This window comes from Halyomorpha halys, unplaced genomic scaffold, assembly GCF_000696795.3.
Source record: "Halyomorpha halys isolate HHAL.00 unplaced genomic scaffold, Hhal_1.1 Scaffold702.1, whole genome shotgun sequence".
NCBI classification, from domain to species: Eukaryota; Metazoa; Arthropoda; class Insecta; order Hemiptera; family Pentatomidae; genus Halyomorpha; species Halyomorpha halys.
The window spans coordinates 573740-590814 of NW_027109550.1; the positions used below are offsets into that span (position 1 = coordinate 573740).

Sequence of the window (17075 nt, forward strand, 5' to 3'; positions counted from 1 at the left end):
TTGTATGTTACTCTAAATGTTGTTGTTATCTCTTCTGTTCTATAGCCCTGATGAAGACCTGAAACTCAGGTCGAAACGTCGGCATAAAATAAATAAATATTGTTGTATTTATTTATGTTGTTCTTTGCTGACCGCACCCCCCGATAAACTTCTTCAAGCATTAATCTACGGTCAACTATCTACATCTCATTATAAAATAATTAATAAATGGCAGAAAATTTTGACCAATTAAAAAGATTCTCTTAATAAATTAAGAGTACAGCGCATCCATGGAAGACATCAACTCGGTGCTGCAGACGACACGAAGTAATACAGACTAAGAATTGGACGCACTCGACTAACCCAAGAATACTTACTGAAAGGAAAATCTAGACCAATATGCAGACAGTGTAAGGTACCACTAATTGTTATACACATATTGACAGACTGCAAGCATTTGATAGAAAGCGGATTACTATTTCATTTGACAACTTTAACTTTAACAATAATAGCCCTTATATTCCGGAAATATTTGATTACTTTAAGAAAACAAATATGTACGAATACAAATAAATAGTTTGATTTTTTTTACATTTTTATCAAATCAAATTATTTCACTTGCAGTTATCGAATAATCATTTTTTTCTGTTAGTTTTATCTCTCAATTTTATTTTAATTACATATATTTCTTAATATGAACTATTGCTATTAAATCAGCTTATATATTCTACTATGAATATGATGATATTAAAAATGTTCCCAAGAGGTCAATCAGTATGTATAAGATAACATTTCTTTCGCTGTGGATTGACATATGTCAGTGGTTCCCAAACTCTCTTGTCCCACCGTATAGTATTTACATATATGTATAATCTTTAAAACAAAGCCAGGATTTTAAGTGGTTCAGCGTTCCAGACAATCGTCTCTTTTTTTTTTTGTATTAAAATATTAATATCATAAATGCTTACGTTTTGGCAAGTTGCGTTGATACATCTAGAAGCAATTCCCCGACTGATGCAATTTGCTTGTGATTCCAGTTTCCATCTGGAGGTACCTCAACCTCTGCAACATAGAAAGTAAATATACTGTATTATTGAGTTGATAAAATATTAAAACTAAAAAAAAAAAATCTTATCATACTTTTATTTAACCGAATAACTAAGAATATTCAGATTAAAATTTTGTTTATATAACAAACTATACATAGTAAACAAGTTCACCTTGGTAAAATATTTTAATTTATATTTAATCGCTTTTGAACTTATGTCGCTCAAACATGTCATAAACCTTTTTAATTATGTTTTAATGGACCACTATAGGATCAGTCAGAATGACAGTTATGATTGAACGTCCTGACTGACGTGAGATACGAAGGTCTCTGCCCGACTGACGCTTACTTGTAAACTGGTATATATACATATTAAACCGAAGGGATCTTATGCACTGTTGCTTTCTATTTGTACAATATATTCATATTAAAGATGCGACATCGATAAAAAATACATCGACAAAAAACATCGATGTTTTTTTTAACCATTTCTGTATCATAAAGACTGTTCTAAACACTACGCATGCCCGGCCAGTCAGAAGTGCTTTTTCAATCAACCAATAGGACATGGACTACAAAAAACATCGATGTTTTAAAATATTGTTCCTTACAATAGATTAATAGAAGTCTGTTCCAACGATCACGCATTCTAAGGCTTGTCAGAAGTAGGTTTTGGAACTAAGAATCCAACATCGACAACAAAAAACATTGATGTTTTTAATATATCGTTGCTTACAATACATTACCCAAAAAACATCGATGTGTTTAAAATATCGTTGCTTACAATACCTTACTCAAAATACATCGATGTTTTTGAACAACTATTTCAGAAACATAAGTCTGGTCCAACGATCCCGCGTCCTACGGCCTGTAAGAGGTGCTTTTGAAACAAAGAATCCGACAACGACTAAAAAAAACATCGATGTTTTAAAATATCGTTGCTTAAAATACATTACCCAAAATACATCGATGTGTTTAAAGTATCGTTGCTTACAATACCTTACTCAAAATACATCGATGTTTTTGAACAACTATTTCAGAAACAAAAGGCCTATTCTAACGATCCCGCGTCCTACGGCCTGTAAGAAGTGATTTTTGAAACAAAGAAATAAACATCGACTACAAAAAACATCGATGTTTTAAAATATCGTTCCTTACAATACATTACCCAAAATACATCGAATATGAATAATATATCGAATATATGAATAACTATTTCAGAAACATAAGGTCTGGTCCAGCGATCCCGCATTCTACGCCCTGTCAGAAGTGTTTTTTAATCAAAGACTACAAAAAACATCGATGTTTTTAAAATATCGTTCCTTACAATACATTACCCAAAATAAATCGATGTTTTATGAACAACTATTTAAGAAACATGAGGTCTGTTCCAAAGATCCCGCGTCCTACGGCCTGTAAGAAGTGGTTTTTGAAACAAAGAAATCAACATCGACTACAAAAAACATTGATGTTTTTAATATATCGTTGCTTACAATACATTACCCAAAATACATCGATGTTTATGAATAACTATTTCAGGTACTTTTATTCGACCATATTTTTGATAGGAATCTATTTATATACTGAAAATTTTTGGTTTTCATTTAGTTACTTTTGAAAAAAAAAATAATGAAAAATTGGGACAAAACATCGTTGTTTAGAAAACATCGGCTTAAAAATATTGATGTTTTGGATAAAACATCGATGTCGCATCTCTAAACCATATATTAATAAATTTACAGATGAATTCATCTGTAGTGTAATATGAGCTCAGATTGAACTCCACCTTCCCCATGGGGACCTGACTACTGTTACATGAACCGCCACGCATCATTTCGTATAGTGAAACATGCAATGGATATAGCAGTAAAACAATAAATAACGAGAAGGAAGCAGTAAAGCCTGAACAAGTGACAGTTGCAGCGTTAAAACCCTCATCACGCAGTGCGGGTCCGACTCGCCTTTCAAAAGATATTGCGATCATAAAATAGCAAAACGAAAGTTAGTTAATCTCAGAGGCTGTCCTTCGTGAGAAGGTACAGATATATCTTGAGTGGCAGTATAATCATCGACTGTAAAAGTGAACATACTTCGTATGTAACTTCACCTACTTTTATGGCATACATATAGTTGCCCACTCTTAATTTATTTTCGTTTCAGACTTCACTAATATTTTATAGCATATTAATCAATAAGAAATGAAATCTCATGGCCCATTATACATCTGTAATCTTCCTCTGCTCTCAAAATTCTGCCATACTCAAATTTGTCCACGATATAATATAAGTTATCCCGGTTCTCATGTTCACAACCATAATCTCTACAATTCTGGATAACTTTATTTACGGATGCTGATAGTTCGACCAATTAATATCGGGCGTTTATGCGATATGATGCGTCCTGAAAAAATCCATCGCCAAAAACATTGTTACCAGTGCAACCTGTGAGGAAAATCAAACAAACCTATAGAGTAAAGTCGTTTCTGAATTCCTAGTAGGATCCGTCATCATGGTAGGTGAACTTCAATCCTAAAACTATTTTAATCCTTTTGTTGGTTTGTTCTGTTTCTGCGCAAATCGTTGAAACTCAGCAAGAAATGTTCACTAATTTACACCTTCATGACGTTTTGGATCAAACGATTTCTTGAAATGAAACCATCTTGAAACCATCCAGGTTTATTACAAAAAACTTCAAATCAACTATAAATTATGTTAATCTAGTTGTTTTGTTCCGTTCCAACGCAAATTGTTAAAAAATATAAAGAAATGTTGAATGATTCACTCCTCCAGGACGCGTTGGATAAAAAACGTTCCTGAAATAAGATAATCTTTAAATTTGTTCGGAATCCTTAATGAAAAATATCTCTTGGATATGCCCCATTTCGGTTAAAAATGTTCGGTAAAAAAAAGTCATAAATTATTTTTTTTTAATTATATATTTGACTACGAAGTTGAACAATAAGAATTCCTACCTCTTTGCCACGCCTCCGCCTGACCTGGATCAGGACTAGTTTTTGTAATTAAAACCTTCACCGCCTTTTTAAGAGGAAAGACGAACAAATGCAAAACAGGATGTACATATTAAATATTTGTAAATTTATCATAGCATCCACAAACCTTATCATTTCTTAATTCGACTGATTCTAGGAAAACATATTTTGCAATAGATCTTTATAAGGCACAAATTATTATGATAATCTATAACTGACCTGATAATTACATTTTAAAATAATAACCCAAGCCATGAGTTAACATTATTTATTTTAAAATCAAGAAATATGAGATAATTAACTGTTGTAAATTTATTCTAATTGATTTTAAAGACTGTGGCATCGAACGCAAGTGCTCTACTGGGATTCCAAAACCGGAGAGCTGCTGCAGCAAACCGTATTGACTGGCCAAAGCTTTTGAAGCAGGCCCAGTCTCAGTGACTGTCTTCTAATTATTTTTTTTTATTTTATTTATTTATTGATATTTACAACTGTATAAAAAAAATACAACCAGTAAATTTGATCATAATGACATAATGATATGATAAAGGATGTAGAGAAACTACCCAGTAGTAGAACTCTAAAAACAGTTTACAATATAAAGTCGCGAGGCCATCTTCTTTTCAGGCGCCTCGGAGGATTGCCAGGAATGGAAGAGAAAGCAAGGTTAGAAACGAGTGGGTTTGGGTGGTTAGGGAGTATATTATGGAAGGATCTAATTAATTAGTATTGGAAATGACAAAATGCAAAACAAAGATGACTTTTTTAAGAGGCGGCTTCAGAAGAAATATTATAAGATAATATACAATTGATTAATTAATTCTGATAAGACAAGTAACCTTTTCCAATTTCTTTTTTTAAAGGTTTACGTAAAGAAAAATCATTTTGAATTCGACGTATTTAAATTATTGTACTGTAAACTGGGGTTACATTTCCTATTCTAAACACTGTCCCAAAGTTAGTAGAGCTGTTACAAAGTAACCCCTGTCTACGGTACGATCTATGGAAAAAATTATCGATAAAAAAATACCCTTTTTGGCTGAGATGAACCACAATCAAGGCAGATCAGCAAAATATGCTGATAGTTAGAAGTTTACTATTTGATCATTTTAAACATTGTTAGGTTAATTTAAATTCGCGCAATACTGAGCTACCATTATTTGAGGTACATTTCTACATTTGAAAGTGATAGATATAATCTCGAGAGTAAAACTCGCAAAGGACTCTTTGATTTCATAAACAAAATAAATTCTCCGAGAGCTATAATGTTACATTCAGGAAATTAAGCTCAGTTTGATCTGCACTTTCATGGAATACAAATGTGTTTCGAATAATCGAAACTTATCTTTGAAAGGAACTTGTAACTGCAAGTGTGAGAAGTGTTTTCACATACAAGTTTATACCCGTAAGTGTAAACAAACCTTCAGTACAAAATTAAGAAATGAATCCCTGTGGTCTATTCAAAGTTTTTAATGTATCCTATGATGTAAAACTGTCCAGAATTATACGAGTATAAGAGTAAGAATGAAAATTTGGCCACTATTCTATTTTAGGTCAACGAAATAATTATGTTGAGAATACAGCACAAGGTCGAGGTTAACCTGACCAGTTTTAGGCTAGCTCTTGTAAATTACCTGTTCTACCTTAGGCTAATATGTCTAATTAATTACTGATCTGTCTCGGTCTGGTTTAAGAATGTCGTAAAAAAAAAAAATAATATAGAGATTTTATCAAAATTTATAAGTATTCAATTATTCAAATATAAAAATAAATTATAAGTAATTAAATATAATTTTACAATAATAGTTAAGAACTATTTATCTGTATACTGTACCTATTTTTAATTTGTCATTTACTTTGTTCATTTATGTTAAGTGCTTGTTTTTTATAGCCCCGATGAAGCCCTGAAATGTTGGGCGAAACGTAGGCTCATAATTAACAGTGCTACGAAAATTTGAGTTTATTTAATGAAAATTTATTATTATTTTATGCTAAAAAATATAAGAATAGTCAAGGAGCCCCTGACAAAAAAGGTAACTCATTTCGTACGAAGGTTCGGGCAGAGAAAATGATTTCCATTTCTGGCTGATTAAGATGTTGTCCAAGAAACGGTAAAGAAAGAAGCAAACATACGAAAAATTTTTTGTAGTCCCGATTTTTTGATAGGTTTGGTTTTAGATCACCATTAAAACCTGACTAGCACTTTCATCAGGGTGATAAAACGCTTATAATGAGAACATACAATTAATAAATTAGTCTTTAAAATAATTATTTATTATATCAGTCAATAACAAAATAGTGTTTTAATGTTTCATATTTCATCTTGATCTGAGATGTTTTCATGTTCCATTTTAAAAATACTAAGTAAAAAAGCAAGATGCTGTAAAATGGAGAAATTCATTCCAAAGATGCGACGAGTTTAAACAGACCCACGAACTGTCAGTCGGAATTAAATTCATCAATCAAAAGTCAGACTGATTCAATCTCAAAGACTCTTTTACTTTCAGCTTATAAATAAATATAACAAATATAAAAATTGTTTTTTAATATTTCAATGTTTTTAGGGTTATATTTGCTTCTTTCTTTTCTGTTTCTTAGAACATATCCAATTTATCCAATAATATACATAATCATTTTGTATGCCCGAACTTAAGTACGAAATAAGTCACTTTTTTGTCAGGGGCTCCAGGATTATTCTTTTATTTTTCAGGATAACTGTATTCTGCTATTATTGTTTATTGCTTAAATAAATTTTGTGTAACAGAAATAAATTATATCCTAAATGTGTGGCTATAATATAACAGTAGTTGTATTATTTTCGAGCTATTCAAAAAAGTCATTTTTTTTAGGCTTTAGACATTTTTTTTTAAATTCCTTTGAGATCAATAAATTTGACATATCCTTACTTATACAGTATAAATAGAATCACCATCAATAATTTAAAAATTGACTGGAATTGTCGTTTTTAAGATTCAGTTATTAAGATGGTATTGATTGAGAGGTCAGGGACACATACAGTCCGGTTTTATTATATATGTATATATATATGTTCCTCTTTCTCAGGACTATAATGGCTTGAACATGTTTAAGGACCAAGGACAAAAGCACACACTTCCGTTCTTATAAGTGAGTTATTACAAAAAGTGTAATGGAGGCAGGGGACCCATGTGCTCAGGAATTCCGGACCAATCAAAATAGCTTTAGTTTTTTCTCAACCTTCGCCGTTTTCACTTTTAAGGCAAAAAAAGTTGGATCTTTTGTGTCAACATGTACAAAAGGTTCAATATTTATATAATATTCACAAAACTTACCTAACTCTTATATTAATTTATAATCAATAACATGCTTTGGAATATTATAGATGAAAAACTTAAATGTAGATAATTACTGAGGAGATGATGGGGTCAATAATGGTTCGCCACTTACTTAATTAATTATTATTATTATTACTAAAATATACATCAATTACTTTCTAGGTGGAATGTTTCAACTTGATTTTCTAATTCAAATTAGATCTTGTAAGACATTCTTATATCTAATTTTTATCACTAACCATGATTCAGTTTAGAAATTTTATTTAGAAACATAAATACGGGACAAGTGTAATGGGGGACCCAAATCGAGGTAAATTTAGTAAATCGCAAATAAGTAAACAAAAAGTGATCAATTAGAAAATATAATGTATATTCTAACCAATTTTGTCAGTTTAAAAGGGAAAAAAGTTAAAAGACCTAAGTAGTGGTACACATAATTTAGTATAACAGTTTAATATAACAGTTTAATTGAAACGCAAATGAACGAATGATAAAAAAGCCTAAACCACAAAGCGAAAAAGCGAAACCATTCATGCACGGAAGTTCTCCAATTTCATTAAGAAATTATGGTTTCCTTGTTCCACGCTTTTCAAGCAAACGATTGTTTTAAAAATTCCCGCGGGAAAACATTGAAAAAATGTTGGCTTGGGCAGGACCGAAACATCAGCCAAAAAATAAATATAGCAATTATATACAGGTTTTTTAATATGGCAATAAGTTCAGCTTTCCTGGCCACCTCGAGTGCCTGGTTTGGTTTCACTCATATTTTCACTGATATTTATTGAATAATTTTATTGTATGTATCAACTTTTATCAATTTTTAAGAATATATTTATTGAAATTTACAACTCTACATTCAGTAAATTTGATCTAAGTTTTAATGGAGTGAAACAGGCGTGTAGAGAACTACCCATTGATAGCACTCTAATGACGTTTTTACACTAGCAGGTCTCGTGGTTATCTTCTTTTTGCGCGTCTCGGAGGATTGTCAGGAATGGAAGAGGATGCAAGGTTAGAAACTAGTGGGAGATATAGGGAGATAGATCGGTTACATAGGGAATACTTTTATTAACACTTGAACTGCTATATGCATTGGAAATAAATGTATTCAAGTAATAATGAAAATAAATATGAAATAAGATTGTAGTAGTAACATGGCAAACTGTGGAACACTAATTACTTAAACTAAGATAAAAAATCACATTGCATATCATTAGTAAAGAAAATAACCTGTGTATATAAATGACGGATTGGAAAATCATTTAAAATTATCGTCAAGACAAATAATAATCATGGAACAACTCTTTAAGATATTCTGACAACTAGATAACAGGTTTGCTGAATGGCCGGTGCCACAGCACACTAAATCACGAGGTTGCTGTCAATCTTGATTTATCTTGGGTGAGGAATTGTTACTAGCGCCAATTGAAGTTTATATAATTGATTCAATGAATGATTATATATTATTTTTATCTCTCTCTAACTCACGCCCACCGCTATATATATGTTTATTTATATATGGGAAGCGGGCTGGCTCAGTGGTAAAGAACTGCGCAACTAAATCCAAGGACCCGGGTTTAAATCCGATTGTTTCAGATAGTTATTTATTCTGTTACTGTAGGCATGAGTCAACCCTACGCGTTTGGGATCCCTCCGGGATCCACTCAGCGTCATAAAGTGCCTACCACTAATTAGGTGAAAATCTGGCGGTCGAGCATAATTCTGACCAAATCACCTCCTAGCACAACTGTTGGTCTAGTAACTATAATTCATTACAAAGTACCCATCTCCTGATCCTTCATGAGCTTAAGCGGTACTGATTTATCTACAATATTCTACAATATATACAATAATCTACAACTTATACAATTTAGTTTATAATTCATATAAGTATGAAATGCAAGTTCCAATAAAATCAGTTTTATTTTTTTAAAAAAGATTATATGTCAAAATAAGAGATTATTTAATTTTAATTGATATACCTAACTTGTAATGAGGTAGACCTCTGCCTAATCAGCGGTAAATTGAAAATAAATATAGTTCTGAGCTAAAACCAAATATAGCTGAATGTCCTGACTAAACATTTGAAGTTCGACTACTCAACTATGGTTCCTATTTTTTTCATTTTTCTAATTGTTAGTCTAACTAAGCAACCAACGGGTCGCATGTTAGCCCGTGTGGTCAACTAGTGTAATAAAAAACTAAGTGTCAAATTCATAGGTCGAACTGAAGTAAGTAAGAAGAATTTCATATGAAAGTGTCTGTTTATAATTTTTTTGTCTAAAAGTGAAAAATAATGACCCTAACCATAATTAACATATAATTTGAGTAATGAATTTCGCTAAAGGTATTGTTTCTGATTAGATGAAGTGTTACTACACAAAAAATCACCCTGGTTAAGAGTATAGTTTTACTTAAATGGCAACTTTGAATTTGACTCTAATTTTTTATTTAGTTCCAAATCATTAAATTCCATATATAGGACTTAGGTTTCTCTCAAAATTATTTCCTTCGCGTTACTTTGATAATATTGGCCTTGTGATTCCTTTAAGGCAGAATCGATCAGTAAATTAATAAAATTCCTCTTCTAATAAATAGTTTCTATCCTCACTAATCCTTTTTGCAAGGACATGGGCATAAAAGAAATGACATTTTCTCTTCACTATGAATTGATAGTCGACATCCACTTGAGAAAGCGCCTTAGATAGACAGTGGGTCCTAAACGATGGTATAGAAGTCGAGGCTCAATAGTCCACGCTCCCTAGGATCCATTAACCTTTTTCTTGACGAATGGGCGGTCTTATTGTGAGCGCTGTGGGAAGGGTTAGGCCGTGGGCTGCAGAGGATGGTGACATATCGTTGGATCTCTTGTCTAATATTAGGCAATTTAATCTCTCAACACAGCCAGTTAATTTGAGGACTAGATATGCAATTAGATAAATCAGAAATAGAAATCATTTATCGGAGATCGTTGATTGACAGTGTGTAATAAATAGAAAAACTCAAATAGTATTTAAACTATTTAATGTGAACCAACGTTTCTCCCCACTTTGCAAGGCTTCATCAGGGCTACAAAAAATACCAACAATTAAAATAAAGTAACTAAGTAAAATAATAGATGAAATTAAATAAAAGTAAACAAAGGTTTGGCTAAATATGACTAAAAATATGTTATATAAAATGATATTTCCTTATAATCTGCTCCTACCTCACTGATAGAACCTTTAAAATAAATCATAGCCCAGCTTACTCATCTCTCTTTTCTCAGTCCGCCGGTGTTCTTCAAGGTAGTATCTTAGGTCCCATTCTTTATACGGTTTATACAGCTGACATCCCAACCCACCCTAACACAGTCCTAACAACATACGCTGATGACACATGTATACTGTCTGTAAGCAACGACCCAAATAATACATCAGAAACACTACAGACACATATAACATCTATTGAAGAATGGTGTAAAAACTGGAGAATCAAAATAAATCCTGACAAATCCCATCAGATCACCTTTACTCTCCGTCGTACCTCTACCCTCCTGTCCTACAGTATCCTTTCTAAATACTCCACTAACGCCTGTTGAACAGATTCGATACTTAGGACTCCATCTTGACAAGAGACTTACTTGGAATCCACACACAAGACTGAAACGACAAGAAACTGCTCGTAGTTTCCGATTGCTACAACACTTATTTGACAAACGCTCTAAACTTCCCATTCCCTAGAAAATATTATTATACACTACGATAATCAGACCAATTTGGACATATGGAATTGAGCTCTGGGGCTCCACCAAACCATCAAATTCCAAAGAAGATGACCACGGGGCCTTCTAATTTAAATTGATGTTTGAAGTACCACCAATGGGTGGTTCCTTCCCAAGATTTTCAAGTGTATATGGAACATACAACATATTTACTTATTGTATTATTTTGTAGAGTTGTAAATTACATTAAATAAATAAATAAATAAAATATATATATAAAAATGAACAAAGTAAATTAAAGAAAATAAAAATAAGATGTATAGTGAAAAATATAAATTTACAAGATTTACAAAATGTATTAAAGCATTATTGAAAACGAAAATAAATTAAAAAATGGAAAAAAAATTAAAATATGTTTAATATATAATAATAAATAAAATAGTATACACTACAGACAAGACAGAAAGAGTCTAATACGAATACAAGTCAAGAAAACAGACTTAATAAACAAAATAGGATTCTCAACTCACTGAATGCACGTAACCAAAAAAATGAAGCTAAGCTGGATGAGAAGACAAACAGAAAAAGGAGTGGGGGGAATGGCGGTTAGCGTTACATTAAACGTAACGGTTAAATACGTTACATTTGAAAGTAACAAGTTATCAAATAAGTTAAAGTAAAGACAATATTAGAAAATTTAAGAAAATATTATATTAATACTGACATCAAATGATAATATACATTATGATGAAGAGGGGACAAATTATACATGTATAAAAAATGTTTGGATACAATACAAAAAGGAAATAAAATTGAAATAATAAATACAATAATTAGATAATAGTGAATAAAAGAAAATATACAAAATTGAACAGATGTACAAAGGTATGTAAATTATATATTAAAACTACTAACTATAAAATATAAGATGAAAAAAATATAAAAGATAAAGCATAGAGATTAAACTTAAAATATAAAGTAATAAATACGAGGGAGAAATACGAGATAAATATAAATAATGTAAAAAACGGATCATTTCTGTATTTTATTTCCATTTTTAATACCTTTTTGTAATTCTTGCTTATTTATACTTCTCAATGTACATTTATTTTTATTTTTAAAAATTTACTTTGTACAGAATTAGGAACTTAAATTCTTATGAACGAAAATTTCACACTAAACTATAATTTCGTTGTTTTAAATTTGGCACCCCTTCTGAATTTTTTTTTTTTATGTTGTGATAAAAAAAAATATTTGATCAAGAATTTGTGGTTTTTTAACGATTGTTTTTTTTCCCCATTTAATTTTCTCGAGACAGATTTTTTTTGGTGGAAGAATCGTTTCGAGACCATTTTCTCAACTCGAAATATAGAAGAAAGCACTGTTAGTTTTTTTTCTATGTATAATAACCAGAAAAGGTGTGATGAAAGTCAATGAGAACTTACCGTGCACTATCGTCGAGTTAAAATGCCCCAAAATATACTCGTAATCTGTTGAAACAAGGAAATCGACATTGTATTTGTAAGCATTCGCTCGTTTAAAACGCCAGAATGTCACGCTCCTTAAGGATCAGTAATCATGCATACAATATTCACCGAAGGGACCATTACCCACTTAATATATAATGAGATACTCTTCAAATCGTCGACCTCGTTCCAGTTGTGCCCTACCTAACTAGTAATAGGAGCTGTTAGTGTACGCCGATCAGCATCTACCATTAGAGGCATTACAGTGATGATCATGTGTGAAAATATCTTGCAAGCATATGCAAAATGGCAGTTAAGTATATGGTGAATGTCAATTCCAAGAGTAGAATATTTGTATCGGTTCAAGGATGAACTCAAGAGGAATATCCTAACAGAGGTTCTCAAACAACAGCCATTTTTTTTTTTTTAATGTAATTTACAACTGTACAAAATAATACAATAAGTAAATGTGTTGTTTCATATACACTTGAAAATCTGGGGAAGGAACCATCCATTGGTGGTACTTCAAATATTAATTTAAATTAAATGGCCATCTTCTTTTCAGACGCCTCGGAGGATTATCAGGGATTGGTAAGGATGAAAGATTAAGAATTAATGGGTTAGGATGGTTAAGGAGTTTGGAATGAAAAGACGCATATCTATTTTTGGCCAAATCTGCAACGAATGGGATGTTAAGGTCTTTGTGAATGAGTTTATTTGTAACGTAATAAGGACCATCAAGGATTTTACATAGGATTTTGGATTGTAACGATTGGATGCAGGAAGAATTTAATGGTTTGGTGAAGCCCCAGAGCTCGATTCCATATGTCCAAATTGGTCTGATTATCGTAGTGTATACTAATTTTTTGTAGTGAATGGGAAATTTAGATTCTCCAGTTTTGGCACCATTGTTCAATAGATGTTGTAGATGTACCTGTAGTGTTTGTGTTGCATTAGTTGGGTCGTTGTTTACATAAAGTATACATGTGTCATCAGCGTATGTTGTTAGGACTGTTCTAGGGTGGGTTGGGATGTCAGCTGTATAAACCGTATAAAGAATGGGACCTAAGATACTACCTTGAGGAACACCGGCGAACTGAGAAAAGAGAGATGAGTAGGCTAGGTTATGATTTACTTTAAAGGTTCTATCAGTGAGGTAGGAGCGGATTATAAGGAAATATGTTGGGGGTAAGAATTGACGAAGTTTATAGAGCAGACCTGGATGCTAGACTCGTTAGGGAATTTTTAAGTTCAAGTCAAATACAAGGCTAAAATCTCTTGCATTCATATTGGTTGTAATAAAACTTCAGGAAACGTTTCTTTATTATGCATACCATGAGCTATTAATATTGTAATGTCAGTGAACGCTTTATTTATTTATTTTTTATTTAATACCAGATCGGCCTGGTGGGCCTTACATGGTTAATGTAAGAGGTACTTTTTTTTTTTGAACAATTGTTTATATGGGGGAATATATAGCAAAAGACACCCCTAACTATATACAACGTTTTCAAATAAAAAAAAAATTAAGATAAAATAATTAGATAAAAATAATTATTATTAATAAAAGTAAAGTTAATTACAAAAGCAATGACATTTATGGATTTAACACAATAAATAATTTACTTTTAATAGGGAAAAAAAGTTAATTTAAGAAAAGTGATGATGAGAAAAAAATTAAAATTGAATTTTAGAATGATAATAACAGAAGTGATGGATATATAATTTATAACAGGATGTCCTGCAGCACCCTGGGCTTCAGTCTTCGGGTTGGGGTTGGGTTTCCCAAGTTGTAGGTCACTGCTCCTTTAACTGTAGGTAACTGGGAATGGAACTTCATGAACCTTTTTTTGATGTAATCCTCTATTGTCTCCATTTTTACACTGAACTGAACCTTACTCTCAGCCCAACGTGGAAGACCACCATGGCTTCTCACTTGAAGAAATTAAGTCAATAGATTTCCTTCGAATTCGACAAAAATTTTCCTTTAAGTCAGGAAAAGGGGCGTTTAGGTAATTTGTTTTAAATTAATATGTGTGTGTCGCTGCTTAGATTTTTTTTTTTTCGAAGATCACAGAAATAGCTTCTAGATAACTCTACAAGTCTACTCATCTACACAAAACTTAGAGTTCTGAATGGGTTAGTAAATGAAAGATGCGCGCACCGTACCAGATTCCTTACAAGGATAAATAGCTTCCCTACTTGAGTGAGGAAAAACATTTTTCATTTTTATTTTGTATTGAATCATGTATTACACGTATTGCAAAGTTAAGTTCCGTAGCCTGAGGTCTCTGTAGGTTATTCAAAAGCTTGCATAGTTATCAACAATCCACATTACTTTCTTTCGGATACGTCAAAATAAAAAAAAGTTATGTTGTGCTATTAACAAGCAAAGAGATGTGAAGAAAAGACAAAATCGTAATTTTTGTATCTTTTTCAGTTTTTACGGTCATTAAAAAATAAAACTTTAATTAAAAAGTAGTAATGGGCTCTCCTAATTATCCAAAATTACGCTTAGATATAAAATACGTGAAATAAATCTGTTCATATTCATAATATTTTCTACAAGACAAAAAACTCAATGAAATCAACTAAGAATCACAATTTCTTACAACTAAAATAATCAGATTTGCAAGGAGCATCTATGAAATCCATCAGGAATTCAATCAGGTGTAGAAAATAGAGGTATTTTCCAGGATTCACTGAGAGAGAGTGTCTATGGCAAATTGCTCTTCAGACTATGTAATATCTTGTTTTATAGTTGAGAAATTCTTCAAAGGGGTTAAGGTCTGGAACAAGATTCGCTAAACTTCGTGGGTGTAAATGAGTAACCACTTCAAAAGAGAAGGAGTAGAGTCGTATAGACTGTCTCAAATATGGTAAACTTCAGATATATATTATGTTTTAATATTTTTCGTTCTAGAATAATTAAGAATTATTTTAATAATTATGAATCTTGGATGAGCTCTGTCAAAAAAGGGTTAGCTTCGTTCAAAACTGAAATTTCTTGAACCTTTTCAGGTCTATGAAAAAACTCAATCAAACCCTTGACCAAACGAATATATTATTCTTCCCTCAGTTAAAGATTCATTGGTATTTTCATAGCTGAAACCTGTCAGATTAGGTCAGAAAATAATCTTAAAATTATTGAGTTACAAGCCTACCTTCTACGCCACATCCCCTGATGAAGACCTGAAACTCAGGTCGAAACGTCGGCATAAAATAAATAAATATGGTTTTGTTTATTTATGTTGTTCTTTGCTGACCGCACCCCCCGACAAACTTCTCCAATCATTAAAATTATTATTTAAATTTTTTCAACATTATAGTCTTAAAAGTATACTTTTTTATACAGTTTTACAACCTGGTTAAATAAACGTTTTACATTTATACAATAAAAAAAATAGGGTATATATTTGAGGATCTTTATGTTTAAATCGTAATTTTTGTGAAGTGTAAGTCCAAATGGCCTTATGTGTGACATCACTGTGTGGAGAATCAAGGTGATAGTACAAGAGCCCAAGAGGAGAAAAAAGTTACTTATTTCACCCCAATTTTTGATTAGTTAATTGAAATTAGGTATAATAAACTAGTCAAAATTGATGAGTCTGCCAAGGTAGGGAGAATAAAAAATGGCGGATGTTTGAAAGCGATAAAAAAAATTATTTTTTCATTCAGAGCTCTATATCTTTACAACTACCAACAACAATAGAAAATCTAAGAGAGCATCCTTTAAAGCAGGGCAAATTTGCTAGAATGTAAGCACTAATACAGCTATTTTCGTTCAACAGTTTTCGAGATATAGCTTTTTCACAAGTAACGTTTCATAAAAATGTATAGAACGAGCTGAATTATCAGTAGTTAGTTAATTTAATTTGAGAAATCTATATTTCAGGAACTATGTTACGTACAGCTGTCTATTAGCACTCAAATTAAAGCTAATTTAATGAGCTATAAATTAGTTCATAACGTTTATTTTTGTAGGAGTAGTAGTTTTCATGAAATATGCTAAAATAAATTGAGTTATAGTTGTTTGAACAAATTTTCATTTGCCAAATTTATATTCATATTTGAATATCATAAAAACTACTACCCCTACAAAGATAACTGTCATAAACTACTTTATAGTAAGTTAAATTTCCTTTATTTTGAGTGTTGGCAGACGCATGTGCATCTTATGGGTCTAGAGTGAGTTTATTTCGTCAAATATCATAAAAACTATTACTTCTACTAAGATAAACATTTTAAATTGTTTTATAGTAAATTTAACTAGCTTTAATTTGTGTGCAGACAGACATCTGTACGTACAATGGTTTCTGAAATAAAGTTTTACATAAATCAAACTTATTGTCCGAACAACTATAAATTAATTTATTTTAGCAAATATCATGAAAACTACTATTCCTACGAAGGTAAAGGTAATAAACTACTTTATAGCACATTAAACTAGCTTTAATTTGATTACTAATAGACATCTGTAGGTCATATAGTTCCTGAGATATACATTTCTCAAAATAAATTAACTATCTACTGATATTTCAGTTCATTTTTATGAAATGTTGCTTTTTAAAATGCT

The 17075-nt window shown here is 31.5% G+C and overlaps 1 protein-coding gene across 1 annotated transcript in view; it reads right to left on the minus strand.

Moving 5' to 3' along the window:
* LOC106685490 (peroxidase) overlaps positions 1–17075 on the minus strand; it is a 163716-nt gene that overhangs the window by 49694 nt on the left and 96947 nt on the right. Inside the window, exon 4 of the mRNA XM_014428196.2 lies at positions 948–1041. Coding sequence (XP_014283682.1) covers positions 948–1041 — 94 coding nt within the window. The remainder of the gene's footprint in view (positions 1–947; positions 1042–17075) is intronic.